General features: G+C 54.2%; 2 protein-coding genes across 5 annotated transcripts; both read left to right on the forward strand.

Annotated features, from left to right (window-relative positions):
- The first annotated feature begins 544 nt into the window (after positions 1-544).
- On the forward strand, positions 545-11,415 carry ZNF76 (zinc finger protein 76). Of its 4 annotated transcripts, none has more exons than XM_049831714.1 (15): positions 546-603; positions 1,960-2,151; positions 3,448-3,528; positions 4,697-4,774; positions 4,927-5,129; positions 5,937-6,014; positions 6,420-6,536; positions 6,790-6,865; positions 7,221-7,346; positions 7,713-7,892; positions 8,180-8,413; positions 8,792-8,928; positions 9,737-9,889; positions 9,999-10,112; positions 10,474-11,415. In XM_049831714.1, the coding sequence occupies exons 2-15, from the start codon at positions 2,079-2,081 to the stop codon at positions 10,576-10,578; spliced, it is 1,755 nt and encodes a 584-aa protein (XP_049687671.1). In that variant the 5' UTR covers positions 546-603; positions 1,960-2,078; the 3' UTR covers positions 10,579-11,415. The 4 variants fall into 4 exon arrangements, with proteins under 4 accessions (XP_049687674.1, XP_049687671.1, XP_049687672.1 ...); XM_049831715.1 differs by having other exon boundaries at positions 593-705; XM_049831716.1 differs by lacking the exon at positions 546-603 and adding an exon at positions 749-1,269.
- Positions 11,416-12,194: 779 nt separating this feature from the next.
- On the forward strand, positions 12,195-26,081 carry DEF6 (DEF6 guanine nucleotide exchange factor). Its single transcript, XM_049831713.1, has 11 exons — positions 12,195-12,654; positions 17,816-17,956; positions 19,691-19,876; positions 21,759-21,986; positions 22,068-22,214; positions 22,405-22,513; positions 22,596-22,894; positions 23,424-23,590; positions 23,796-23,994; positions 24,418-24,508; positions 24,659-26,081. The coding sequence occupies exons 1-11, from the start codon at positions 12,445-12,447 to the stop codon at positions 24,868-24,870; spliced, it is 1,989 nt and encodes a 662-aa protein (XP_049687670.1). The 5' UTR covers positions 12,195-12,444; the 3' UTR covers positions 24,871-26,081.
- Positions 26,082-27,811: the final 1,730 nt, after the last annotated feature.

A 27,811-nucleotide genomic window follows, 5' to 3' on the forward strand; every position in this document is an offset into this window, starting at 1 on the left:
TTGGGAGCGGCAGAGTGTGGCACGGTGTGGCCGCCATACTGGGAGCGGCGGAGTGTGGTACTGGAGGGCCGTACCGCCTTCCCCGCCTCTCGGCTTCCCTCGGCGGGCAGTTCCCCGTCCGTATCTCCTTCGTTGTTAAAGGAACGGCTGTGGTCTCTTTGCCTCCTGTCTCAGTCTACCCGGCCACAGCCAGCGATGAGGGTACGCAACCCCAGAGCTCCAGCCTCCCCTCAGCAGCCGCCGGGAAGGAGACGGGTCGCAACCCCTGCGGGAGAAGCTCCCGGAGCACAACGCCTTGCTGCTGGGACACCTTCCCCCTCTTGAGCTTCAGTGATATTAAACCTCCTCACTAAGTTTCCGCGGGCAGAGACTCGCTGAAGGCCCACGCTGCCCGCCAGCTGGGAAGGGCAAGGCTGCTGAGGGCAGGCTGTGCCTTTCCGCTTCAATGTCGGCATGGCGCATGCGCTGCCGAGCTGCGCGCATGGTGGCCGCCCAGCGGTTTTCTCTCCCTAAACCGGCCCTGCCAAGCCCAGTTCCGGGGGAGGGCGGTGCCGCGGTGCCCCGGAACCTGGGTGGCGGACTGCCGGAGGCTGAGGCGCGGCGGTGGGTGCTGTCGCTATGCGGGTTGCGGGGCGGGGCGAGCAGGGGCCGGGCCCCGGTGCATGGCGGTCAGGCGGCGGACTCGGTCCCGTCGGGTTTCCTCAGGTCGGTGCTAGTGGTGGTGGGGGAGGCCTGAGGGGAGGGGGGGAGGAGATGGCGGTCGACGGGCAGCCGGGCCCCGGCGAGTTGCTGCCGCGACCCCCCCCCCCCGGCTAACAACACGGGGGGGAGTCCCGCCGTGTCTCCCCGCCGGCACCTGGGCCTGTCCCGCCCTGGCGCTCCCCTCAGGGCTCGCCATGGCGTCAGGCCCCGTCCTGCTCCTCAGGGCGCCAGGTCCTGCCCGGCCCTGCCCTGTCCCCAGCCCGCCCTGATGCGGAAGGCACGTCCCTTGTCATCCCCTGGGTGGCTTCCCACCGCAGCCTACACCTGGCTTTCCTCAGGCAGCGACTGCCCCATCTCTTCCAGGGGGTTGCAGCCCCTCCAGCAGTGCTGACAGCAGTTTGCATGGCAGCCACAGCAGCTCAAAGGGGCCTCGATTCCCCAGCGGTGCCCAGCGACCCTGCTGGGAAGAAACCTTTGCTGGGAAACAAGCTGCAAGGCCTCTCGGGAGGTGTCAGCCCTAAAAGGGGGCAGAATCTGCTGGAGCTGGAGAGGACCTGTCTGTTGGGGGTAGGGAGCACTCGGGTTAGAGGGCACTAAGCCTGGCATAAAGCGTGGTTTCACCCCTGGGTGTTGCAGTGACAGACAGAGCGGTCAGACATGTTCTTGGAAATCAAAATGATGAAATATTAGGCTATCTCAGAGATTACTCATGAAGAATCCACTGCAGCTGCTTTTAAAGATAACCTATCAGCAGAGTGCCTCTTTAGCAAAATGTTCTCATGGGGGTGTGGATGTTTTAACATCATCTGCTTATAGCCTGAAATTCTGTTCCTCAGAAGGCTGGGAATTAGACAGGAAAGGGAGGAGAGAATGAGGATGCTTCCAGGGACAAAGCTCATTGTCCTGCCCCTGTCTCTTGCAGTAGAGGACACCCTCAGCCTGTAGGTTCAGACTATAAAGTACTCGGAAACCTTTCCTGCAGATCATTCGGGGAGTGGGAAGGCTTGAATGTGGCATTTGCACTATCTCTAAAAAGAGTCTGTCAGTTCACTGGCTTGATAAGCTTTACCTTGTTTTTGTCTGTGGAATAGATTGTTAGCCCTGCCTGCCATCAATATGGGAAGGGGTGCATCTTTTGTCCAGTTTAATCCTTTATAATCTCCAAAATAGTTTGCCATTCAAACCTTTCTTAATGTGCAAAAGTGAGTATACGTATATTGGGAAAAGATAAAATTTGAATTGTTCTTTTTATTTAAGGCTTGCAACAAAGAAGACAACTTGCTGTTCCACAAACCTCTTGCTCTGGGTCCTGGTGCTCTCTGTGAGCACGCTGAGTAAAGTGAAATTCATGTCTAAGGACCAGTCATCGGGGCAGGATGGAGAGCTTGGGCTTGCAAGCAGTGACCCTTAGTGACGGGACGACAGCCTACATTCAGCAGGCTGTCAAAGGTAACGGTTCATTTGGGCTGCAAAATCTAAAAGTCTCTTGATTGACACTGAAATTAGTCAGACTTATCAAAAGTGCCCTCACGGCAAGTGAGCTCTCATATATCTTGTATGGTTGCTTCATACAGGAAGCTAGCAGCTATCTGTTAGATTTGCATAGAAGAGTGAGATGGCAGAAATAAAACATGCCTCTCATTTGGAAATAAAGATTTGGAGATGGGAGAGCTGTTGCTGTAGAAAATGAAGGTTCTCTTCAGACTAGAGTGAGCCCTGTTCTCCCCAGGGTAACTGGGGAAACGGAAGTTCACGCTATGGCCTGCAGGACCCTATTCAACCAAAACTTTACCTGAAGCTAACCACTTCACTGAGATGCATAGAATTTGGTTCACAGTAGAGCTTTTCTCACTCAAAGGGGTGCTGAGCTTGGCATTGGTTAACTGAAGTGATATTAGTGCCAAATTCAACACCTGGCCTTATTTTGGTGTTTGTGAGGTGCTCCTTCCTTCACCACCCACTGTTCCTGAGAAAAGGAACACACTGTTTCCCAGCCTGTGGAACAGGATGGTTGAGTTGTGAGGCTTCATGTCCCGGGGATAGCTTTCTTGCTCTCTTTTCTGTGCAAACTCACTGCAAGTTTATTACATGTGTCGAGCTGGACTATCTTAAAAACGACAAGGTTTTGTGACCCCCCCAAACATTGTGCACCAGGTGAAAGCAACCTGGATTCCTCTGTTCAAGGGGATAGACCAATGTTCTCTCTGCATCAATAATTTGCTAACTTAAACGTTATTACAGGGCTACTCAGAGTTACACTATTTTAAAAGCCCAGTCTACCATCAAGGGTCCTGTAATTTTTTTTCAAGAGATCATCCTCCACCAAAGCAGAAGATAATAAATCTTCAGGCCCTTGCTGATGCCATTAGAAGTTCCCACTTTATTTTTCTTCTCCAGCACAAGTGTAATTGCTTTCTACTTTAGATCCAAAAAGCTTAGCACACATCATTCTTTCTGCTTCTTGGCTTACAGAGCTGTGAAGGGCAGCCTGTAAACAAGTGATGACTGAGGTTCTTTGTCTTGTATCCTCCTGTCTAGGAAGGGGGAGCTCCAGCACTTCTGGGAAGTTAGGTGCCTCTATGGCTATTCAGGGGAAAACCTGATAAATAACAGCTTATAAGTAACAGTTTCACTGTCTTCATGCGACTGGTTTCCTTACAAAGATGCAGCAAAGGGGACAGCTCATGGGACCAGGAAGACTGGACTCTGCAGGCAGTGCTGATGGCATTTTTTTAACTGTTTCAGGTGAAAAGCTGATTGAAGGGCAAGTCATTGAACTTGAAGATGGGACCACAGCTTATATCCATCAGGTGACAGTTCAGAAAGGTGAGGACCATAAATTCACCTCTTTTTAGGAGGATGTTGTAGATGTAACAGCAATTGTCTGTGTTCCAACAGGCGGGTTCCCTTATTAGCTTTAAGAAGTCCTTACAGGTGTAGGGGGTTTTTTCTTGCCCATGGTTTTGAGGTTGAATGAGCAAGGACATAGAACACGTGATTTCCTGCAAAGTTTTTAGCAATCTGACAAGAAGGCGAATTTGCTGGTGGTGTGAGCAATTGTTTAAGTGTTGTTTCACCTGTGGGCTCTCTCACAGTTGTCAGTCTGACAGATCACAAGTCTACAAGCAAGCCTGGTAAGCTGTGTGCTGTGTTTGTGCCAACTATAGAGCCCAAACAAAGTTTGTTTCACGTGGGAGCAGTTGGACAGGAATTTTCTCTGAATTGTGAGATAATATATTACTTCTGTAATAGGTGTTTGGCAGGGGAGGGTGGGGATTGTTGGAAGCAATACCACCTTGGTCATTGACCCATCAGCCAATGTCACCTCTGAAATGAGGTGACATTAATTAATCTGAGAGGTGATGGGAATTCATTTCATGTGGGAGACACCGGAGTGGCACAGAGAAATACTCCCTGACCATGATAAGATGTAAAAGGGCAGGTAGTAGAAAAACCTCTGTTGCTTTGTGCAGTCCTTCCTTCACCCTCCCAAGCAACTTCTATGCCACCTCCCTTTTCTGTTCTTAAAAAGTTGCTTGAAACCCACTTTGTATGCCTGGCTGTGTCCCTTCCCTCCCTTCATCCTGTTCCCTGCCTCCAAATGCACAAGCACAGTGAGATGGGTTTTCCTTCTCCCCCATGCTGCCAAGGGATGATTGTGTTCTCCTTTACATACCCCTGTGCCAGAGCCGTTGTTCTTGTCCAGGACATAGTCTGGCATTTTGGAATTGGTGAGATACTGCATTACCCCAATGAGCTAAAGAAGTGTGGTGAATCTATGCATGAAGCCTTAAAAACCTCATAATTCATGTCAGAAGGGCTCAAATGGTGTTTTAAAACCTATAGCTGTGGTTGGCCTTCAGTGCAAGCAGGCAGCCCTGCTGTGTCCTCTTCTGTGGGTGTGAATACTGTAGGGTTCAGGAACTGATGCAGTATCCCCTCCATCCCATCTGAGTCTTCCAGTAAGGTGGGTGAATTTTTTCTTTTCCTTTAGAATCTGTGGCTTTTGAAGACGGTCAGCCAGTGGTGTTGGAAGATGGCAGCATGGCCTACATACACAACACAGCTAAAGGTAAAGAGTGTTCCCTGTTCTTCCCTTGGCAGCTGGAGTAAAAGCTGCTAAAGTGTCACAGATTTCCAAGGCTGTAGGTAGTCCAGGAAGATTTAGAGTGCCTCGCACTCAGCAGCTCTTTTACATTTGATTTTATTGGTTTCCTCTTGTAGAAAGTTATGACCCCAGCACCTTTGAGGCCATCCAGCTGGAGGATGGCTCCACTGCCTACATACATCGTCCTGTTATCATGCCACCTGGCAGCACCATCCTGGAAGTGCAGGCAGAAACTGGGCTAGAGGAGTTGGCGGGAGAGGAGGCAGATGATGCCTTTGATGTTGAGACCATTAATGCATTAAAGCAGTACGCCAGTAAGGTGAGGAAGCAACACTTCTTTCATGGTCTGCCAGCAGCGCTGAGGGGCTGGTGTAGTCCACCTTTGGCCTGGGGTTTAAGTGTCCTCCTTCATTAGTACTTCCGTATATTTGTTTTTCAGCAGTGCCAGCTTTGAGAAGAGAGACTAGACAGGGCTCCAGTGAGAGTGCCACCACTGACAGGTGGCTGACAGTTAAGGACCTAGAAGGGGCAGTTTCCTGCTGGGCACTCTAGGTAGTTCCTACAGAGTTCTGGGCCTGCCACCCTTAACCTGCTGCAGGCCCAGATTTGGGAAGAGCAGAGAGCTGCTGTGATACAGCTTGGATTTTTTTTTTTTCTTGCTTTAAATGTCCCTCCTTGTGGGCGTTCTCTTTCTGTTTGCCTGGGTTTCTCATAATGCCATGTGGGTTTGATGTTCTTTTCCATAGATAATTCAGGCAGCAGATAGAGACTAGCCTTTTACATATCAGGAGTTGCTAAGTTATGGCCACTGTTCCCCATGTTGACAAAGGCCTCAAAAACCAAAATAGCTTCAGATCCTAATGTGTTGTCACTGCAGTGCCTCATCTGAATGTCTTGGGTGCTACCATTTTCTCCCATCTTCGTGGTGGTGTGTGAGAAGGGGCTACCAGGAGCGTGCTGACAGTGCTCAGCTGGGCAGCATTAAGATTTGCCGGTGGAGACCTTTCTGCTGTGGTAGGACCAGCCTCCCCTAGCTCTCTGGAGAAGAGGGGAGTGCCACTGCTTATGTGAATGCTTTCCTGCTTCGGTTGCTGCATGAACAGTGCCTGTGCTTCTTTACTTGCAGGTGTCTGACGAGGAAGAGGAGGGAGTGACAGACACCTGCCGTATGAAGAGTGAGGACTCCAGCAACATCCCTTCCCAGGTCTGAATTTTTCAGTGATGTATTTCTGAAACTAGGCCGAACTTCTCTTGATGCAGAGTGCTTTGCCAGCTAGTAATTAAAAAAGCTTTGTGGCTTCTCTGCAAGGTTAGTAAATATATTAGCTGCAAGTTTTACAAATTAACTAAGTGAAGCACAGAGAGGTGAGTTACGTGCCTGAGAACACCCAGTGAGCTGGGAGGTGGGAATGGGAAATGCTGGTTCCTAGACCCTTGCCCTGTCACCTGGGTTTTACCATATGTGCACAAGTTGTGTTTGTAGGAACATGTTTTTGTGAGAATAACTGAAGGAGTACATATGTATGGCAAGGAGGGAAATGATTTGTGTGGGCTTGGCGAAGCCTGCTGTAGTGGCTCGCTGAATTAATTTCCATATGTCTCTCAGCAGGATTTGCAGGAGGAGGAAGTGCACAGCAATGAGAAGGGGCAGCAGGCTGGCAGTAGAGCTTTCCGTTGTGGGTACAAAGGCTGTGGCCGCCTCTATACCACTGCCCACCATCTAAAGGTAAAGCAGGTAACATGCAGTCATTCAGTGTGCAGACCAGACATGTCCCCATGTTACAGTGCCAGATCAGAATGCTGCTATACAAAAGGCTGAGTTGCATGCTGGGCTCCCCGAGAGATCCAGATGTATTAATTGGCCAAGGTGAAATCTAACACAGAACTTCAGATTCTCTCCACCAGCTAGATTTCTTCATACTGTTTTCCTTCCTCCTTGTCTTGGACCTCATTTTAGGGACCTCTTCTTTCTTTTCCAGGTACATGAACGTGCTCACACAGGTGACCGGCCATATACATGCGACTTCCCAGGCTGTGGGAAAGCATTTGCTACAGGTGACAATTTCTCTTTTGAGCAAATTTTGTTTTCTGTCCAGTCCAAACCACTCTTGAGTATCAGCCCTGGCTTTTTTCCAGCAGAGTGCAATAGGCATAACTTTTAAACCATTCTGAGAAGGAATTGCAGCATTGGAGACTGCCTGGGACTTGATTGATTATGCACAGATTAAAGGAGTCGCAGGAAGAAGCTGAGTTGTCAGTGGCATTGTGAGGCTGTTTGGATATTTCTTCCCCTTCAGTTTTGCAGACACAGGACTGACATTCAAAAATGCATGAACTGAGAGGTTGTACGCAGCTTGCCATATTACTTCCTTCTCGTTATAAAATTAATTGTGGTTTCTTTCCTGGACAGGGTATGGGCTGAAGAGCCATGTGAGAACACATACTGGTGAGAAACCGTACAAGTGTCCGGAAGATGTGTGTAGCAAAGCCTTCAAAACATCTGGCGATCTACAGAAACATATTCGGACACACACAGGTGAACAGTAATGGAAGAGAACTGAGCTGCCTATTGAAAGGGTCTCCAAGATAAAGTACTGCTTCAGCCTTTGTCCAGGATGTGCCTTTTTGTATCTTGCGTGAAGCAAGGCAGAACTGAAGTTGTCTTCAGACAGAAGTAGACGGATAGGAGAAGTAGCACTAGGGATTCTCGACTCAGTTACAAACAGCAGAGCAAAAAGGGTGGGGATGCCAATGTTGCTAGAGGAAATGTGCCAGCAGTTGGGTCTGATTTGAGGTCTTGTTGTTGTAATACTGTGGAGGAGTGAAGGGATACAGGTGTCCAGGGCATTCCAGGTAGCTGTGTTGTAACAGGACTCTCATCCACATTACTCTGTCAATGCAGGTGAGCGTCCCTTCAAGTGCCCCTTTGTGGGCTGTGGCCGCTCCTTTACCACATCCAACATCCGCAAGGTTCACATCCGAACGCATACAGGCGAGCGGCCGTACATGTGTCCGGAGCCCAACTGCGGAAGGGGCTTCACCAGTGCCACCAATTACAAGAACCACATGAGAATCCACACAGGTAAGAGGAGGAGAGGGTGAAATGCAGACAGCTCCGTCCCAGTCAGCTGACTGCACTGACAGCCTGTGGCAGCAGGGAGATCTGCAGGACTGAAATGGTCATTTCCAGGCCAGGCATTGCAGGGGTAGATCTGGGGGTAGCCAGGGAGCTAAAGGAAATAGGAATTGCTTTATTGGACTGATTATTGTTCCACTGGTCTGTCTCCAGCTATTCCCTCTTGATGGGGAATCCCTTCCCAGAGCATGAGGGTGAGTGGGTTAAGCTCTGCTCTGTGGCCTCTGCCCTAGGAGAGAAGCCGTACATGTGCACTGTGCCAGGCTGTGGAAAGCGCTTCACTGAGTATTCCAGCCTCTACAAGCACCACGTGGTCCACACGCACTGCAAGCCCTACACCTGCAATAGTTGTGGGAAGACCTACCGCCAGACCTCCACGCTGGCCATGCACAAGCGCAGCAGCCACGGCGAGCTGGAGGCCACGGAGGAGAGCGAACAGGCCCTCTACGAACAGCAGCAGCTGGAGGGTGAGCAACCACTGCCCCATCACCTGCGGCAGGCTTGGGTCAGGCCGTGCGGCAAAGGGGAGAGTGATGACAGCAAGACCCTGCAGCCGCTCCCCTCTCTCAGACCCAGGTCTGTGCTGTGGCCTCCTGCCTTCCCCCATCAAACCCAAATCTGTGTCAAATGAGAGAAAAGGGCTCCCCATGGTCCTCGCTGTATGTCACGGGTCAGGAACAGACTCCTGCCCATTCCGTAGTACACGGAGAAGTAAAGACCCTTCTTCTTGCGCACTTTTGTGCTGGCCCTTCAGGCAACAGGCAGGTCCTGGGGTCAGGCGTGTGCTTTCACTCTCTGATCAGTGCTTCTCTCACCCCTTTTACTCTTCCCCTTCCCTGACTCAGCTGCCACTGCTGACAGAGACTCTCCTATGAAAAGCCAGCATATTGCTTTTCTGTCAGAGATGGAGGAAGATGAAGAGGAGGAGGAAGATGGTATGCCTACGCAGGTCTCGCTTATCTCTCAAGATGGGACAGAGCAGGTATGGACACTGACACCCTCCAGCATGTGGAGAGCAACAGTTACCTGAGTGAGATTCTGCCTCTACCCAGCCTTGGTGTTCTCTTTAAGGCTTTTTTTCAGTGTAAAACAGACCCTGGGCCTTCATGGGCTCTGTCTGTCATGAGGGCTCCCTTCTTACACCTTTATCCCATAGCTGCAGTCTTGATGTGGAGGGTAAAGAATGGGTCTCTGGTCCCCAGCTCACCTTTTTGCTGAACAGGGTCTTGCAGGTGTTTGCCCAGACCTGTGCACAGTGCAAGGCAACACTCACCTCCTGGACAGCTGTCAAGAGGCAGCCCCCAGTTTCTGCTGACACAGGCTGGATTTGGAGATTGTTTTTTCATGATCTGTATATGGCAGTGCTTTTCTTGTACTTCCCTCCACCAGCTGCTCTTGTGCTGACTGGGAAAAACTCACTTCTGTGGCATGGGACAAAGGAAACAGCTGCCACGAGTAATGCTTGTTTCCTCTTAGTCTGAGATGTTTCTGCTGCAGCAGTGCACAGGACAGAGCACTGTCCCTTTAAAGCCTGGAGAGAAGATGCTAAATGGGAAGGGGAGGTGTGGTAGAAGGGGGAGGACTGGAGACCTGAGGTCTGTGAGTTCTCCCATCGATTCTGTCTATGACCCTGGGCAAAGTCCTTGGAGTTTTGTGCCACAGGTCTTGCATGCAGAGGAGGAGAGACTATTTCATCCTTACTGAGACCTTTGTGTTGCTAAACTCAAGAGTTGGGTAAGGCTTCCTGAGAAGCCATCCTGGCTGAGAGCATCCGCTGTTATCCCGCCCAGGTCAGTTTGTCACAGGAAGACCTGCAGGCCCTGGGCAGTGCAATCAGCATGGTGACGCAAAGCAGTGCCCTCGCTGTGCCTGAGGAAGAGCTGGTGGGTGATGACACACACACCGTGACTGTGGCCAACACTGCTGGCACCGAGACGCAGCCGGTACAGACAAAACTGGGACCTTCCCTTTTCCCTGTGGAGAAACAGCCTGCTAGAAGGGAACTGCGTTTTCTTTTAAAACATGATCATTTTTCATCTTAACTTTTCCTAGGTTACCATAGTCACTTCTGGGGCAGTAGTGTCTGAAGAATCAGCCATCACATCCCTCCATCATCAGCAGGTGGCATTGCTGGCTACTGCCAACGGCACCCACATTGCAGTGCAGGTACCACACAGCTCCTGCCACGTTCCCTTTTGTTTGCCCCCATCTACCCACTGGCTCCAGCACTTGCCCTCTCACTCGGCTGCATTGCCTCTTGCCCAGGGTGCTTGCTCCTTAATTCCCAGACGCCCTGTGTATAGAGGAGAGCAGGGCCATGCTCCTCAGATTGCAGAATGCTCCTTTGTAAACAGCCTATCCCCATTGTAGCCATGTCTGTCTCTGCTTTGCCTCTCTGGTTCATACCTGTGTCACCCACTGCCAATCCCTCACACCTCTGTCCTGCTGGGGGCTGCCCTGATCAAGCCCGCACCTCTCAAGCCCACCTTTTGGGAGGACAATGTTATCTCTCTCTTTCCTCCACTAGCTAGAAGAACAGCAGAGCCTGGAGGAAGCCATCAGCATGGCTGCAGCAGCAATCCAGCATGAACCCGTAACACTTGAGGCAGCCGTCTCTGAGAATGGGTGCTGAGACCCTGCAGAGCCTCCCGGGCAGGGAGAGCCGGCAGCCCAAGCCTGTTCTCTACGGGGGCGTCGGGAGCAGCAGGAACCGGGCCGGCTGGCGCGCAGAAGAGGTGCGGTACACAAGCGAGGGAAGGTGTCCAAGACCAGCGGCCAGCAAGTGCACTGCGCAGGCGATGAGAGCTGGTGCCAGCAGCACTGAGCTACCGGAGTGACGCTGTTCGAAGGGCTCTTTTCTCCATGGAGGGATGTCAGACTTTTGGCTGCTGCCTTCTCCTGGAGGCTCTGCTCTTTTCCTGGGCTCTGAGCAGCAATTTCCCTGCTCCTTGCCTTGGGCACTGACTCCCTCTGTCTGGAGGAGATCGCAGATTGTGTCTTCTAGTATTTTATTTCTTCATGGCTGAGATTTCCAAGACCTGTCAGTCTTCTGCAGCAGGGGTGGAGCCACAGAGGTTTCAGCAGTCTCTGGGAGTACAAAATTTTTTTGGAGAGGCACTTCCTGCCCTCTCCCTCTAGGAATGGTCCAACAGCTCCCCTTTCCTGCCCACCCCTCCAGGTAAGGGACAAGCGGGCAGCATATGCACAGAAGCAATAAAGCCCTATCAAAGCAAGCCCAGGCTGTCCTGGGCTCAGCGTCTGGAGCAGTGATCAGTTCCTGACGCTGGAGCAAGTGCCCGGATGGGCTCCGACAGTAATTCTCCCACCTCTTTATCACATTCTGCTCTCAAGCAAACTTTGTTGGCAGACTCAGCACTGTGGAGCAGAGCAAAGCACTCCCTCCTCCGAAGCCAACCAGCACTTGTTGGGGGCTGAGCTAGACTTGGATGTAAATACTGAGTTAAAATAAAACAAATTAAAAATTTTCTTTTTAAAAAAAAGAAACACCTTTCTCTCTTTCAGTCTCTGGGGCCAGTGGCTGGCAGAGGGTGGGAGGGATGTTACTGTTTTGCAGATGCAAGAATTAAGGAAGTTCAGGAAATTTGTTGACTTCACCAAAAGTGCAAAGATTACCCAAAAACAGCATTGAGGAGTGATGCGAGCAAGATGAGTTGTAGCCTCTGAGCTCTCAGCGTGTGTCTTAGAGGGGCTAAGAGCTGTCTCTCAGGCCTTGACTCTTCCAAGGACTCCTGCAAGCCTAGATTAAGGGAATTGTGTCAATACAAGAAAATGTGTCTGTGAATGTATCCTACAACCCTCTTGAGCTGGGGAGAGAGACCTGGGCTGGATTCCTCGACCCAGCAGGAGTAACCTCAGCCCCTCTGCTGCATACGTCTGCCTGGGGCAGTTTGTGCACAGAGCCAGTGTAGAGAGCACCATAGAATCAAAGAACAATTTAGGTTGAAAAAGACCTTTAAGATCACTGAGTCCATCTGTAAAGCTAACATCAGCGCAGGCTTCCAGCAAGTCAGGCAGTTTATTTTTCGGATATACCGGAGGAGTTTGGAGAGGAAGAGGTTTGCAGGCAAGGAATGGGCATAACCTGGGAGGGCTGCAGCAGGTTGGATCTCTGCTCGCCTTACTTGGTGCGACTGATCCCAAAACAAGCAGGGCTGGAGCCTGTCCAAAAGGCACAGCCCGTGCTTTTGCTGCGAGGGGAAGCTCTTCATTTAAATCCCAGAAGAGGAAGCTGCTATTTGAGTCAGGGAGGGGATTTCTCTCCGCAGAATGCAGATGCCGAAAAAGCTTTTGATCTCTAGGCTGAGCTAGCAAAGGGTTACGAATCCCTGTCCTGTTTGTGCTCCGGTGAGCCCTGGATTGTTGCTTCCCTGGGCGCGGGGGATCTGTCAGTGGCGGGGCTGGCGGAAAAGACCTGCAGCCCAGGGGACCGTGGGGCCGAGATGGGGACCGTGGGCTTCTCCGGGGTGCACCCAAGCAGATGGCGCTCCTGCTTCGTGCGTCCCCCGCCGCCCAAGGCTGTCGAGGCAGGCGGTTTCCTGGAACCGGATCCCCGGCCTTGACAGAACCTCCTCTGCCATCGCCGCCTGTAGCCATGGACCTGCGAGCGGAGCTGCTGAAGTCCATCTGGTACGCCTTCACCGCCCTGGACGTGGAGAAGAGCGGCAAGGTTTCCAAATCCCAGCTCAAAGTGAGTCCCCAGGGAGGCTCGGACGGCCCCGGCGTAGGGCTGGCGGGTGGGCTGCGAGGGACAGAGCGGGTCCAGGGATGCTTTGCATCCCCCCTGGGTTTCCACGGAGGAATTATTAACTATTAAGATCTTGCTGTTGCCTCCACGCAGGTTTTAGTGAAGTTCTCTGGCTCTGCCTCATCTGCCTCATAAAAAAAAAAAAGGTGGGGGGAGTTCATGCTCAAATGTATTTTCTAGGTGAAAATGCGGAGAAATCTAATTTTTAGTTTTCGGTTTCTTATGCTTTTTTATGCCCAACTAGCAGCCCAAACTCAGTTTATATTTTCTTGCTTGCCAGAGCACCCACGTTTCTGCTTCCTGTTCAGACAGCGGGTCTGTAGGTAAAGGCAGACCATTTTTAAACTAAAACTCCTTGGTGGTCTGGCCAGAAATAACACAGCACTTTTAAAAATATCTCTACTTTCCCCTCTCCCCCACCTCCTCAGCAGCTTTGTAGAAAGCTCCTATGTTCAGCCGTTCATCAAAACCATTGTGGCTTTAAAAGCTTTTTTGTCTGCCTCTGGGACAGGGTCTGGTCAAATCCGCCAGGTTGTACCTGGGCTTTGACAATAATTATTGATTCTTATTTTATATTTTTTCCCTTTACAAATGATGGGACTCCTTTTTTGTTGGTGTGTAAATGTCCCGTTGTTGTTCTTAGGCTGGCACCGGGGTTGGAAATGCCGGTTGGAGCAGGGGGCTGCGATGCAGAGGAAAGACCTGAGCTAGAAACATGCAAAACACAGGGAGATGTTGCGTCAGGACTTGGCAGCTGCTGCGAGTCTGCAAGACGAGTTGTGAAATGCTGTGAAGAAACCTCTTTTCCTCTATTCCCTCTGCTTTATAGGGCTTCCCCCGGGACAGACTGCAGGGAAGGTGCTGGGCTTGGCAGAGGGGGCATGTTTTGCCCAAAAATCAAGAGGATTCTTTTGCAAGGGTCTGGAGGAGAAGTAGCAGGAGCCGGGCTTCTCTGATCAGCCGCTGCCATTGCAGCCGAGAGCCTTCGGCTGCTCCCCAGAAATTCGTTGCACGTAAGCCCTGTGAGCCACGCTCGCCTACTTAAAACTGTAGAAATATCTGAAGGAATTAAGGAAAATCCCGAAGTAGGCCAGAGCCTAATTCCCCTTACTAATCCCAAAGAAGGGCTGCTGTGCTCCCCTCGCAGCATCCCCTGCACCCGGGCCCCGGGTCCTGCACGCAGCCCAAGCGTGCTGCCAGCCTCAAAAGCGCTGAACATGTGCAGCGCTCGTCTTGCAAGATCTTTATCACCAGTGAAGATGCTGAGGCCACAGAGACCCTAATTTTAATGGCAATTTCCTAGAGAGCTAGTGCAGGGGGACTGGGAGAGCTGCAAAGGGGCTGCGGGGATGCTGGGGCCGGTGGCAGTGGCTTTGCCTGGGGTGACATTTCAGAGGGGAAGGGACATTTGCCCCTCGCTGTTTTTCCACCCACCTTCAGCGATGGGACGGGACGGCAGCAGGTCAGGCTGCGCCATTGCACAATGAAGCTCAATTCTGGATAACTTTCCACCTGCCTCGAGGCTGGGGAGAGCTCGTTTCCATCCCCCATTGCTGCCAAACACTGGCTCAGGTTTGCCCCAGCCTACACAAGCCAGCAGCGGCGTTTTTGCTTGTTCAGTGCAGAAAAAATCCAGGGTCTCACAGGTTTGAGCAATAACATGTTACAGCCACGGTGGCCATGCCCTCTCCAAACTCCTCCCGGGTTGTGCGAGCTGGGCTGAGCTCTGTTCCTTCACCCAGGCATGTTGCTGCAAGAAGGGTCTTGAACAAAGATGGAAGAAATGCCGGTGTTTGCAGCATTTGCACCTACAGAAATAAAACCAGCTCCAGGAGATGGGGTGGGATTTTGCTGGTAGACGAGCAGCATGCCGGTGGGAGCTGGGTGCTCAACTCCTCTGACCTCTCTCCAGCCAGATGTAAAGCAGCGTTTCCATTTATTTAATTCAGCAGCATTTCAAAGCATGATGGCAAAGCTGTGGGAAGCCGCGGGGTTCAGTAGTTGAGTTCTTTGCATGGATGCTCCTAGGCAAGCAACCATGTGCATATGTATATGTGAGTGTAGGTGTGTATCTGCACAGGAAGGAAAGAGAGTCTTGTGGTTGAGTGCTACATGTCAAGAGATGTCGGGTAGTTCTGTTCCCAGCGTGGGCACGTACTAGCCCTGCTCCTGGATGAGCTTTTATCCTCTCCATGCCATCACATCCTCCCTGGCTGAGCTGGGGGAGCTACTCCCCGTCTCCACAAATGCTGGCTGGGATGTGGGATGCGGCTGCCGCAGGCAGGGCAGAGCTGCGCCCTTTTGGGCAGCTGAGCCCGGCTGGGGCAGGCGGGTGGGAGCCACTGAGCACCATCCTGGTGCTTTTTGGCATCTCTGCTCCGTTCCTGTCCCCCTTCTGGAGAGGAGCAGTTTGCTGAGCGGTCCAAGAACTTGGTCTCCTGAGGCTGCCCACTACAGCAGAGCCCTTGGGGAGTGGAGAGGAGGAGGTAGGGGGGCAGACGAGCGGTTTGAATGAAGGGCTGCATGTCAGGGGGCATCGGGATCCCCCAGCCACTGCATGGGTTTGCAGACTCAGGGTGCACATGGCAGGGGAGGTGGCTCTTGCTCGCTTTTTCAGAAAGAGCCCATAGCCCGTGCAGGTCTCTGGGTCTAACTGGTGCCTTGGGCAGGGGGTGGGTTAGCACAGCACAGCCTGGTTATGGACCCCCCCGGAGGCAGGAGGGAGGTGCCTGCCTTGAACTGAAAGCTTTTCTGCTTGTTATATGCACAAAAGGCTCTTGGCACGGACCAGTGGGTCCCAGTTTGGCCAATTACAGGTCTGAGAGCAGCTCATCCGTTCAAACAGCAGGGAAAGCCTTCCCTGATGTCAGGAGCTGATGGACCTGGGGCTGGGCTTGAGCCAAGGGGTCCTCGCTGAGGGGGTGGCGAGGCAGCTGTCCCCCCTCGTGTCCTCCTCGCTGCAGAAAATGGGCAGCTCAAGGGACCTTTGCCACTGGCAAAGGCTCCCAGCGCTGGGGGTCCCCTGGGACAGGACTCCTTGCATCCCCAGCTCTGGGGAAGCTTTGATTTTCTCAGCAGGGCTGGTCTGCTTGCACATGGGGAAACTGAGGAAGCAACAAGATTCCCTGCATGGTGCAGGAGCCCCGATCCCCCTGCTCCCACCCGCCAGGGCCAGAGGGGTTTGTGTTTAACACAGGGAGCCAGGTTCCAGCCCAAAAGGTCACCCCCAGCCCTGGCATCGCCCCCGGCATCTCCCACAGGGGAGAAGAGGGGCTGCCATTCTCCAGCTGCGTTAAATATTCCACCCCCGGCTCCGGCTGGCGTTGGCAGCAGCTGTGGGTGGCTGCGGAGTGGTGGGAGTGGGGGGTGATGGGGGGCAGGAGAGGAGGGGAGAGGGTGGAGAACAGCATTGGGGCTGGTGCTCGGAGGAATTTGGGGATGCTCAGGGGTGTCGGGCAGACCTCTGCCTCTGCCCTGGCCATCCCCTGCACACCTCAGGGGAAAGGTTTTGTCACCAAACCGCTTTCAGAGCATCCCTTCCCCCCCGCCGTTATTTCCCCCCCCATCCCTTGTCTCAGAGCCCGGGGTGGGGGGGTTCCCACCTCTCCTCTCTCCGTGGGGTTGGGGCAGCCCCAGCCCCACGCACCCAGCCATCGACCTGCCCGGGGCTTTCCTCTCCACCCTGACCCACTTTCATTTTGTAGGTGACCGCTCCAGCAAGCAGCAGGGCTCTGGTTCACAGCGTGCTGGGGTGGATGGAGGGGCTCGGGGTGCCAGCCACAGCCAGGGGCACACGCAAGACCTCCAAGGGCTTTTTGGGGTGCTGTGAGAGGAGGTGCGAGGGATGGGGACGAGGCCCCACATTGGAAACGGGGAAAAAGATGCAATTCCCAAACGGTCCATCCATCCTGATAGATTTGTTAGCCATCCCGGAGGATGCCCAGGGTGTTTCCATCCCTCCGCCCCTGTGCAGACCCTGGGGCTGCACTGAACCCCAAGAAGGGCAGCCATAGCAGCAGCGCTTAGGGCTACAGCCCGCTCGGTGTTTGAGCACAGGGTGGAGTCCTGCTGATAATATCGGTCCCGAGGGTGAAAAACAGAAAGAAAATCTGGTTAGGCAAGAACCATCTCCAGCTGCAGCAGCCAGCATCGCCTCCAGCGGCTCCTCTCCTGCTGGGAGGAAATTTCCAGCTCTGCACAGAGAGGAGCAGAGATGCTGCACACCATCTCCTCCAGCCCCTCTCTTGAAACCTTGGCAAGCTGCATCTGCAAACCCTACAAGCCATCTCTGCAAACCCTGGTGCAATGGGACAGCATCAGTTTGGGATGCTCATTTAACCATCTCCTGCTTGCTGGGAGGTACAGACGAGGAGACAACGGCCTGGCCAGCATCGTGAGCTGGAGATGCTGGTGGTGGTCATGGACAGCCTTGCTCTGGCCTCTGGCCACTGGCCCAGCAGCGGCGTGGGCTTTCCAGCATGTGGGAAATTTGGGAGCTTCAAAACATGCTTTGTTTTGGGGGACTTGAACAAAAATGGGCTGGTTGGTGACGCTTGCAGACTGCTTCTAGAGACAGTGTCTCCCGATCTCTGTTGTCTGCTTCCATGCCAGACAAAACCTTTTCTTAGTTTCTTGTAAGTCTTTTCTTATTTTCATCTTTGCGTCTTTCTGTGCCCCATTGGCAGAAAGCAACCGCTGCCAGGCTGGGCGCCGTCGTTACTTATGTTTTCAAGAAATTGCTAAGGCCAGCTGCCAAACGGCATGGCTTGGGGTGGCTTATCATCTTTTCTAGATCAAAGCATGTCCTGTTCATTCTCTAATGTTTGAAACAGCCCTTTTTTAAAAAAAAAAAAAAGTTCCCCATGTGCCAAGAAGGAAAAGAAATGAATGTGGAAAAATCCTCACTTCTTCCCTCTTTCTAAATGATTCTCTAAGGTTTAAATGCAGGAATATTCCCCTGTCCTTCTGCCAAATCCAAACCATGTCTCGATGCTGTGGCTGCAGGGAGGGGCAGAGTCCCCGGGTGGGTAGGTGGCACCGTGGGGATGTGCCGGGGCAGGGTTGGAAGTTGTTCACCTTCTCCCCATCCCTTGTATTTGGCCAGGTGCTGTCTCACAACCTGTACACGGTGCTGTGCATCCCCCACGATCCCGTGGCGCTGGAAGAGCATTTCCGTGACGATGACGATGGGCCGGTGTCCAGCCAGGGTTACATGCCGTACCTCAACAAGTACATCCTGGATAAGGTGAGACCCTTGGGCATCCCCCTGACCCGCTGCGTCTCAGGTGGGGACACCACGGTGCCTGGTCTGCTCCTGCATCCTGTAGCAGCCCCACGGCTCCACTCCCCTCTGCTCTTGGAGATCCCATGCCTTGATGGGTGGAAAAAGGATACAGAGGGTTGGGGAGCACTCAGGTGAATGCCAAAATGAGTGAGAAATGTTTAATACCCAACGCCGCCTTGGCAAGAATGAAGTCAGCCCTTTCTATTAAGGCTCTGGATGGAGGTGCATCTCTGCCCACATTTCCTAAAGAGCTCAGAGAGTGAAATGAGCCCCTTTTTCCTCTTCACCCCTGTTCAAATTTGAGGTGTGACATCATTTGGCAAAGAGGAGGAGAGGGAGGAGGACGAGGTGCCGGGGCAGGACCGGAGCTTGGGGTGGGCAGGGGTTTTCTCCCTTTTTTTTCTGCGTGGCTCAAAGGCACCTTTGTTTGGCACAGCGAGGCTTTGCGGCTGGGTGCTTGTTTCCTCCAGGCATGTGAGGAGAGGAAAAATGACTGACAACTTTCTTCCACTGTGTGCTTGAAAGAAGGGGGGGCCCAGAGCTGGGTGCAGTAACCCTTCCCTCCCCTGCCGCTTTCCCAGGGCTGAGGTGTGCATCTCCCCGGCGTGCGGTGTTCCATGCTGGTCTCCGTGCCGGTCCTTGCCTTGCCCTGAGCTAGTCAGGAGCTGCCCAGCCTGGTCCAGGGATGCTGATCTCAGCTGCGAGGATCTGGTCTGCAGCGAGCGAGGCCAGACCCTTCCCCAGCACCCTCTGCCCCCGGGGCAGGCAGCTGCTCAAGGTCAGCGCAGCCCAATCTCCCCATCACAGAGCAGCCAAAATGCTTCCAGGTTCCCGTGTGGTTCTTTGGGAAATGACCTTTAAACCCCTTTCTGTTTTCGCCATGGCTGATAAAATCCCAGAGGCAGCCTGAGAAGGGGAAGTGGGTTTTCCTAGTAAGAAGGGCTTTCCACCACCCAAAGGTTTTTCTCCAGCTCTGCTGCTGCAGGCTGCAGTTTGCCCTCATGCTGGCCACGTGCAGCTCACACAGCTGGGATGGAGGAGCCAGATGCAGCCAGGCTCCTTTGGTCCCCATCACAGTTCACCAATGCCACACCGAAACTGCCGCATGAAGCGTCTCACGATGCCGGGCAAGTGGTCACAGAAGTTCATGGACAGGCAGCGGCGCTGAGGTTGATGGAGGTGTCATTCCTACCTCCACTGCTGCCTGCCTGTGGGCCATCACTTCCCTTCGCTGAGCCTCAGTGCCTCTTTATGGTCAAATGGGATAACGAGAATGACCCAAAGCCAGGGAGGCACTGGGAAGGTGGGCTTGGGAGAGCATCACCACAACGCTGCGTGTGCTTCGCCACGGGGTTCCTGCTGGTGCTCCAAAGCCCAGCAGGACATGGCTGTGCCACCGTGGCCGTGCCACGCTGCCCAGGTGCTGCAGTGGTCCCGTAGCATCTTCTCTCCGGGCCAGGACGCCTTGCTCGCCTGTGTAAGGGACCTGTGTGGGTGATGTGTACTCTGGCATTGTAGATCAGTGCCCACTTACACTCTAGTTGTGGGTCCCACGTATCAATCACCGTGTGCTTCTCACCAGCAGGGACAAGAGATTTCAGGTGTGAGGGTTTCTCCCCTCCAGTGCTTCCCCTCCCAGAAACCCCCTCTGTAGCCCTGCAGCACCACGCTCACCCCCCTGACTCCTGCCCGCAGGTGGAAGAAGGTGCTTTTGTCAAAGAAAACTTTGATGAGCTCTGCTGGACCCTGACAGCAAAAAAGAATTACAAGCCCGACCGGAACGGGAATAGCACCGTATCCCACCAAGATGCCTTCAAGCTCTGGTGTCTCTTCAACTTTCTGTCTGAAGACAAATACCCTCTCGTCATGGTGCCAGACGAGGTAGGACCTGCCTCTCCCCCCGCCGTCCCCGTCCTCCCAGGGCTCTGCACGTTGGCAGAGCCCCATTTGGGGATGACACATCCCGCTATCGCTTCCTGGCATGTCCCACCACATCCTGCAAGATGTGATGCTCCAGCATGTGACAGAGTGCAGGCCAGGGGTGGGAGGAGGGGGCTGTCTGCCCTGGGCACCCCCTTGTATGTTCACGGCCACCCCTGCTGCCCAGGGAGAAGGGAGTGACTTGGGAGGAGCTGGGAGGACCCCTCCAAAATGCTGAAGCGTCTCACATACAGATGTCTTGGAGGATGAGGTGTGGGCTGGTCCATATTGCTCTTCCATGGTCCAAGCCTAACGCCAACAAGTTCTTTTGCCTGCTGTAAAATGAACGTGCCAGTTCTCAGAGCCCCAACCAAGGAGCATCGACAGCTCAGCTCCTCCTGGAGCTGGTCCCTTGCCTAAAGCCCTTGCATCTCACCCAAGGGTTGAGTCAAGCATGGTGTTGGAGGACTCCTCCTGATTTTCAAGGGAGAGAAGGAGAAGATGATAAGAGACCCTTAAAGTGTGGTGCAATGGGAGGTTGCTCCCTGTGAAATCGCCGTCACACTGGATGGGGCTGTGTCTCTTGGGCTGTTTTACAGCCTGTGCCACCATGAAGGCAGTGGCAGAGCAGACCCAGTTGTCCCTCTCCATGCCCGCTGCCATCAGGCACTCACCCACTGCCCAGCATCTGGAGAGTTAAGAGCAAGGTACCCGGGTGCAGCAAAGCTGCTGGCAGTAATCTCCAAATCTCCAAATTCCACCCAGCATTTGGAGGGGGAGGTTTTCCCTTCTCCGGGGGTCAGATCAAACCCCCATGAGAAGTTAGGCAGATCTTGGGAGGAGGGATGAGCTCAGAAGCCAAGCAGCCTCGCCAGAAGGAGCTCAGCTGGGCAAACAGCTGCCGTCTGCTTCTATACCATCAACCTTCTGAGATCAGCAGAAAAGTGAAAAAAAAAAAAAAGGGGGGGGGGCAAAAAAAGACAAGCAGCGCAGTGCTACGCAGATGTAGGAGGGCAACCGCACTTCCTGCTCCCCAGGAGAGATGTTTCCTGTTCCCCAGACCATGACAAACTGAATCATGTTTCTGCTTATTGGGCTAAGCTTGAAAAAAAAAAAAAAAAACCAAAAAAAAAACCCTACATTAAATTCTTGCCCTTCTCCTAGTTAGGTGATGTGAAAAAATCCAGCTAGGTGCGGGGACTCTGCTGTGTTTCACCTTTCTGCGTGGCTCTCTGCAGTCACCCACCCTCCTCGGTCCCTAGATTGTGGGTAGAGGAGAGCTGGCACCACAACTTGAGCTGGAATAAGTCTTCCCGACATCATGTCAACCATTTTAGCTCTTTTTTAAAGCAATTTATTTACAGTTTCAAAATGACGCTCATATCCTCCGTAGGGACCTCTTCCCCTGCTCCTCCCCAGTGTTTTTAGGATGCCAGCTGCAAACCAGAGCAGTGCTGAGGTCAGGGCCGTGGTGTGAGACACCTGCCTTGCAGGCTGGGTGTGGGGGGACAGCAGCGTTGGTCTGTTCTCCCTCAGGCCCTTGACTTCTGCACAGTTTTCTCACTCTGAAGACAAACAAGCCAAAAACATCTCAGCCTTGTGGTTGAAAGGAAAAACCTCCCAGTAGTGGTGAACCTCTAACCCAATGACAACATCTTGAGCCTGCCTGCTGCCTGGAACACCTCGGCCATCAGCATCAACCCTCATAAGGGGTGATACCTCCGGGATAAGGGTCCTCCATCTCCAGGCTGGAAAGAGATGTGGGCTTGGACTCTCCAAAATGGGTTGGTGGGACAGGGACAGCTCTCACTTTCCCTCGTCGCTGAGTTCTCCATCCCCACAGGTGGAGTACCTGCTGAAGAAGATCTGCACGGCCATGAATGTGGAGCTGAACTCCTGCGAGCTGGATGACTACCTCTCCCAGGAGCCGCAGGGGCAGGGGGGGCTGACGGTCTGGCAGTTCCTGGACATGGTGAACTCGGGGCGGTTCCTGCGAGGCATCGAACAGGAGGCTGTCAGCATGGCCGTGGAGGAGGTGTACCAGGAGGTCATCGAGGACGTGCTCAAACAGGCAAGGAGCCCACATGTCCTAGGGCACAAACCCCATCCTGCCCCCCACCCTGTTATTGATCGCCGTGTCTCTTGGGCACAGGGCTACCTCTGGAAGAAAGGCCAGCTGAGGAGGAACTGGTCGGAGCGGTGGTTCACACTGAAGCCCAGTGTCCTGTCCTACTACATGAGTGAGGAACGGAAGGAGAAGAAGGGGAGCATCGCGCTGGACAAGCACTGCTGCGTGGAGGTACAGCCCGGGCCACACTCAGCTCAGGGACAGGAGACCCAGGAGATCCCCTTCGGACCCTAGGAAGGGCAACCCAAGAATGCACAATTTCACATCCACGAGCATGGGAGAGCCAGTCCTACAGCTGAAGAAAATGGGGATAGGGTGGGGTATGGGGCGGGTAACACCATCCAGTGTCCTCTCCCTGCAGGTGCTGCCCGACCGGGATGGGAAGAGGTGCATGTTCTGCGTGAAGACCTCCTCCCGCACCTACGAGATGAGTGCCTCCGACACCCGGCAGCGCCAGGAGTGGACACTAGGTCCGTGCCCCCCCGTGCCCCCTCCCCAGCTTCCCCGTGCCGCCCCACCGTGTCCCCACTGACTGTCCCTTTCCCTCCCCAGCCATCCAGACAGCCATCCGCCTGCAGGCTGAGGGCAAGAAGTCCCTGCACAAAGACCTGAAGCAGAAGCGACGGGAGCAGCGGGAGCAACGGGAGCAGCGCAAGGCGGCCAAGGAGGAGGAGACGCAGCGGCTCAAGCAGCTCCAGGAGGAGAAAGAGAGGAAGCTGCAGGAGCTGGAGCTGCTCAAGGAGGCCCAGCGGCAGGCAGAGATACTCCTGCAGGAGGAGGAGCAGCGGCGGAGGCAGCAGCACGAGGAGATGCAGAGGACCCTGGAGATCCAGCTGCGGGAGGCTGAGCAGGTGGGCGCATCCTGCAATAGGGCTGCGTCGCTCATGGAGTGGGTGCTTCCTTCCTCTTCCCTTGCCCGTGGCAGCTCAGAGGGTTTGGAGGAGCTTTTAGGAGCACATCCCACTCTTGCAATAATGCTGCTGCCACTCATCACCTCTGGGCTCCTGGGGGCTGTATGTGACCCCGGGGACAAGGGATGGAGGGGTCAGCACCACCGTGCATAAGATACTTGAGGAGCAGGAGATGAGGACAACCTGCCCCAAGGTATATGAAGCTGGGGGGCAGGTGAGAGGCAAGTGCGAGTGCCAGGATGGCCAAGGAGCTCATTTCTGACCTTGCAGCCAGCACTGACTCCAAATGATGTGGTGTGTCTCCTTAGCAGGGAAACAACCTTGCTTTGGAGCTCTCTCCATGCGCTCTCCCTGGTGTGGGAGATATCTGGCCCCATCCACCCAAGGCATGCGGGGGTAAGGGGGCCCTGCGGATGGCCACAGTGGCTCTGCCTCCTGCCCATGCTGATAGCTCCTCTCCCTGCCGCAGGCTCGTGCCTCCATGCAGGCAGACATGGTCCTGAAGGAGGCAGAGGCAGAGCGTCAGCGCAAGCGCATCTTGGAGCTGGAAGACATGCAGGAGCGTCTCCAGGAGGCCCTGCAGCAGGAGGTGAAAGCACGGCAGGATGAGGAGTCCGTGAGATATGCGCAGGCCAGGTAGGACCAGGGCATCCCTCCTCCTCCTCGACTAGCCCCGCTCCCAGGGCAGCAGCTGGGCATGGAGACATGCTCCCCAGGGCAACACAATGCTCCCTGGGGTACTGGGATGTGCTGGTGACTTCCCAGTATGCCAGCAGAGATGGGGAAAGCTGGTGGAAGAAGTGGCAGAGGAACGTCCTCACCTTTTGCTCTTTGTCGACAGGCTGCTGGCTGAGGAAGAGGAGAAGCTGAAGCAGCTGATGAAGCTGAAGGAGGAGCAAGAGGAATATATCATCAAAACTCAGCGGGAGAAGCAAGTCCTCAAGCAGGAGATGGAGAACAAGAACAAGTGTCTGGAAGAGGCGCAGAAGCAGCTGGAAGAAGTGAGAGTGAACAGGCAGCGAGTGGACCAAGACGTCATGGTGAGCATCACACCGGTGCCACATCCCTTCGTGCTGCAAGCCCCGGGGGACTTCCCAGCCCTCCCTGAGTCACCTCCACACTAGGGAGGACTGAGTAGCTTTGGGGACCAAGCTGGCATTGCCTCGGGGGTTTGCTGAGCTGTGCCATGTACAGGCACGGGGTCATTCAGTGGCTGAAATGGGACAAGCATGTCCTGCTCCGGGGGGACAGCGCCGGTGTCCAGAGCAATGTTGACAGTGGGAGTGTGTGGAGGGGGGAGGATTGGAGGAGGAGCAGAAGACCTAGAGGAGGGTGAACTGGGTCTCCATCCCAGAGGGAGCCTCCAGTCCAGGCTTACTCAGGGGAGGGAAACTCCTGCCCACGGTCCTGGGACGGGGGCTTGTCGCGCAGCTGGCTCACCCCTCTCCTCCATCCCCTCCCAGGCGGCCCAGCGGAAGCTGCGACAGGCCAGCACCAACGTCAAGCACTGGAACGTCCAGATGAACCGACTGATGCACCCCATCGGGCCGGGAGGTAGGAGACACCATCACACCCGTCTTCCCCTCTTTAGGGGCATCCGGGGCCTTTCAGAGAAGATACCCCAATACCTCTGGCAAGGAGAGACCCCGCAACCCTTTTCCTTAGCTGAAAGGTAAACAATCCTCTTTTTCTGTCCATCTCCAGACAAGCGTACAAACGTGAGCAGTGGAGGCTTCACTGGCTACCAACCCATCCTCTCCCGGAAAGATTCCTCCCTCAAACTCAAGCAGAAAGTGGAGGATAAAGGCAGCAGCCCCACAAGGGACAACAGCAAGGAAAACGTGAGCAATGGTGGGAACAGCGACATGCCGCCGTCTACGGATGCAGACACCATGACTGCAGAGCCCACCAACTAGCCCGGCAGGATGGCAGAGCCCAGCAGGAAACTGCAGGGCCCAGCACATCCCTGCAAGCGGACAGTCAATACGGCCATCTCTGGATGGACACAAGTGGGGACCAGCACAGAGCCTATAGGTAGATGGACACAAGTGGGGACCAGCACAGAGCATATAAGGCAGAGATGCTCCCATTTTCTTCAAACGGCTGCAGCCACGACGTGCCGGGGGGCTCAGACAGCCCAAAATTGGGGAAGAGGCAGCAGGGCCATCTCCTCTGGGCTGCCCAGGTGTGGGACCTGGACTCAACTCCCCAGACTCTGGTTTCCACCCTGCCTTAAAAAAAAAAAAAAAAAAAGCCACCAATGGGTCTGGACCACATGGCCCAGGGCTGCAGTTCCCCCTTGGTTTCTACCAGCAACCCTTCTGCATCACCTGCTGCACCCCTGGGTACATGGCCCTGCAACAGCAGCTGCCAGGGAAGCCTTGGCAGGCTGAGCGGTGCCTTCTTGCCACCCCCACAGAAAGGCCAGGGTGTCCTTAACTAACACGTGCATTCCCTGAAGGTGGTTGTTAGTCACTGGAGTCACGTAGATGTTAGCAGAAGCCAATAAGCAATAAAGCTTTTGGAGCTGCTGGCCCACAGACCTCCTTTCCCGCACATCTGTGGCCCTGCGGGCACCAGATGTCACTCCTTGGCAGTGCGGGGTTTTATTCCCACTATAGAAAAGACCCCATTAAAAGAAATCAGACACCACCCGTGGAAAGGGGCTCCACCAGTGGATTTTGGGTTGGTCTGTGGAGGGCCAAGAGGGACACACAGATGCTGGTGAACTGCCCATAGAAGATGAACTCCCCTGTGGGTGGGAGGGCAAGCACAGGGGTAACATCTCGGAGGGCCAACACCTCTATATGATTAATTAAGTGCTTGTATAGGAAGGTAACAGTGCTCTGGGCTTCATTTAGGTTTTGCCCTTGGACTGCAGGACTCCCTGTTTCAGGAGCAGTCCAAGGCCCACAGAAGGCAATAGTAAAGACTCCCAGGGGTCATATGAACTGGGAGCCGGTGGATGTGGCAGCCTTCTCCAGTAACACTGGCCTGGCCTGTCTCCTGCTCCCCAAAAAAAACTGAGAAAAAAAAAGCCAAGTCTGCTGGCAAACCTCCTTGCACAGAAAAAACCCAACCAACCCACGCCAACATGGGGGTTAGTTTTTCCAAGCACCTCTGTTTAAATACAGTCCCATTCACCTGTGACTTTGGGGTCTTTATTGTACAGGGCACAGAGCCCCAGATCACATAAGGGTCCCCTCTGGAGACAGGCACTGGTAGCAAGCCCTGCATCAAACCCCAGTTCATGGTTGCTCATGCTGATTAACTGCAGTTCGTTAGGGAGATTACAATCTGTTTCCTACTCCTGCGGCTTTCAGCATTTGCTCACACAGCTCTTCTACACACACCCCCCCCCCAGTTTTTACAGTGTTTCTTTTTACAGTTATTTTTCATTGTGCCTGACGGTGAGAGAGACCATTTCTGTGGGTGCCAGTGGAGCGGCATGGCTGCCCCAGGACAAAGTGGCTCTGTGTGCCCATGAGGGTGACCGGGTGGCCCCGTGCCCCGGTCCCACGCAGCCTCGCCAACGCACAGAGAGGGCATGGGTGGCTGCAGCCCTCGTGGTGATGGCCGTGGTGGCCCTGGCCCTGCAGGCGCTGCAGGTCAAATTCATCACCTCTCCTCCTCCTTCCCACTGCGCTGGGATGCAGCAGGGTCGTCCTGAGCCACGGTGTGTCCCCCAGAGCCCCATGCAGATTTGGGGTTCCTGACTGGCCCTGTGCCATCCTGGCTGGTCCACTTGGATGCAAGCTCCCTCCACTGTGCACAGGTTTTCTGGTGGAGCGAGACCTTCCCAATGTACAGTACTGGAGCCTGGGGCTGTCTTTCAAGGAGCATGGGGGCCACGGTACGAACGGCTGCAGCCTCCCGGGGTGACCCTGGCAAAGCTGCTCGTTGCTCCATGCGATCCGCAGGCAGAGCGAGAACGGGGAGGGTGCCAAACCCTGGTGTCTGCGGGGAAGGAAATGGGTTGGGTGGAAATGCACTGATGGGAAACAGCATCATCCCTTGTCAGCTTCATTTGCTCAATCTCATATCTGATCAGGCATCAGGATAGGTAGGTGCCATGCCACGCCACATCTAGGCAGGGAGGAAAAGGGCCACCTCTACCCAGTCTCAGTGGCTCCATGCCACAGCCTTGTCACAAGGGCTCTCTCATCCTGTGCACAGCCCCGCATCTCTGCCAGTGACAGCGTCATTGCTTCTCACCAACTCTGGGGCTGCATCGTCCCTCCTTAAAGCAGCTCACCAGAGCGTTGCTTTTGCTCTCGAGAGCCAAGTTCCCACACGGCAAAAAGCTATACATTAATTGCCACAGGCAAGGACAGGCGTGGAGGGAACAGCCGGAACCAGTGTCAGCACCTGCCTTTGATCCACCACCAAGTCTGGATGCGCCCAGATCTGTCTCTTCCTCCCGGAGCAGCCGACCGAGGGTTGGAGCTTACCTAAGTCAGCAAGCAGTTGATGCGCATCGTCGGCGTGTGCCCCGGCGCTTCCAACTAAGAATAAACTCCTGCAGCAGGATCACAAGGAGAGCTCATGGAGGCGCTGGGAAAGAGCAACTCTCTGCTGCTCCCACCATCCCGCCCCTGCACCACCGCATGTGTGCACGGGGTCTGCACGCCCATGGAGGTCTCTTGTGGGAAACCCTCTGGAGCTCTCTGTGGGGTAACATCACGTGCATGAGCATTTGCAGAGTCAGATGCAAACCTTGCTGCTCTCTACATGAATCTTTCACAGCCCCAAACACACAGCTCTGCGCAAACTCTGCCGTCCTGGTGCACTGGCCTGCGGCTCCATGTTTTCAGGAAGGACAGGTCAAATCCTAATCGTGGGTACATCTGCATTTCC

Source organism: Accipiter gentilis, chromosome 29, assembly GCF_929443795.1.
Source record: "Accipiter gentilis chromosome 29, bAccGen1.1, whole genome shotgun sequence".
NCBI classification, from domain to species: domain Eukaryota; kingdom Metazoa; phylum Chordata; class Aves; order Accipitriformes; family Accipitridae; genus Astur; species Astur gentilis.

Excerpts from the sequence above, each read along its gene's own strand:
- ZNF76 (XM_049831714.1), top strand. The coding sequence starts at position 2,079 with ATGGAGAGCTTGGGCTTGCAAGCAGTGACCCTTAGTGACGGGACGACA. Across the intron at positions 6,537-6,789 it reads CCACTGCCCACCATCTAAAG|GTACATGAACGTGCTCACAC; the intron begins GTAAAGCAGGTA and ends TTTCTTTTCCAG. Across the intron at positions 9,890-9,998 it reads CTGGCACCGAGACGCAGCCG|GTTACCATAGTCACTTCTGG; the intron begins GTACAGACAAAA and ends AACTTTTCCTAG.
- DEF6 (XM_049831713.1), top strand. The coding sequence starts at position 12,445 with ATGGCGCTCCTGCTTCGTGCGTCCCCCGCCGCCCAAGGCTGTCGAGGC. Across the intron at positions 12,655-17,815 it reads TTTCCAAATCCCAGCTCAAA|GTGCTGTCTCACAACCTGTA; the intron begins GTGAGTCCCCAG and ends GTATTTGGCCAG. Across the intron at positions 22,215-22,404 it reads ACAAGCACTGCTGCGTGGAG|GTGCTGCCCGACCGGGATGG; the intron begins GTACAGCCCGGG and ends CTCTCCCTGCAG.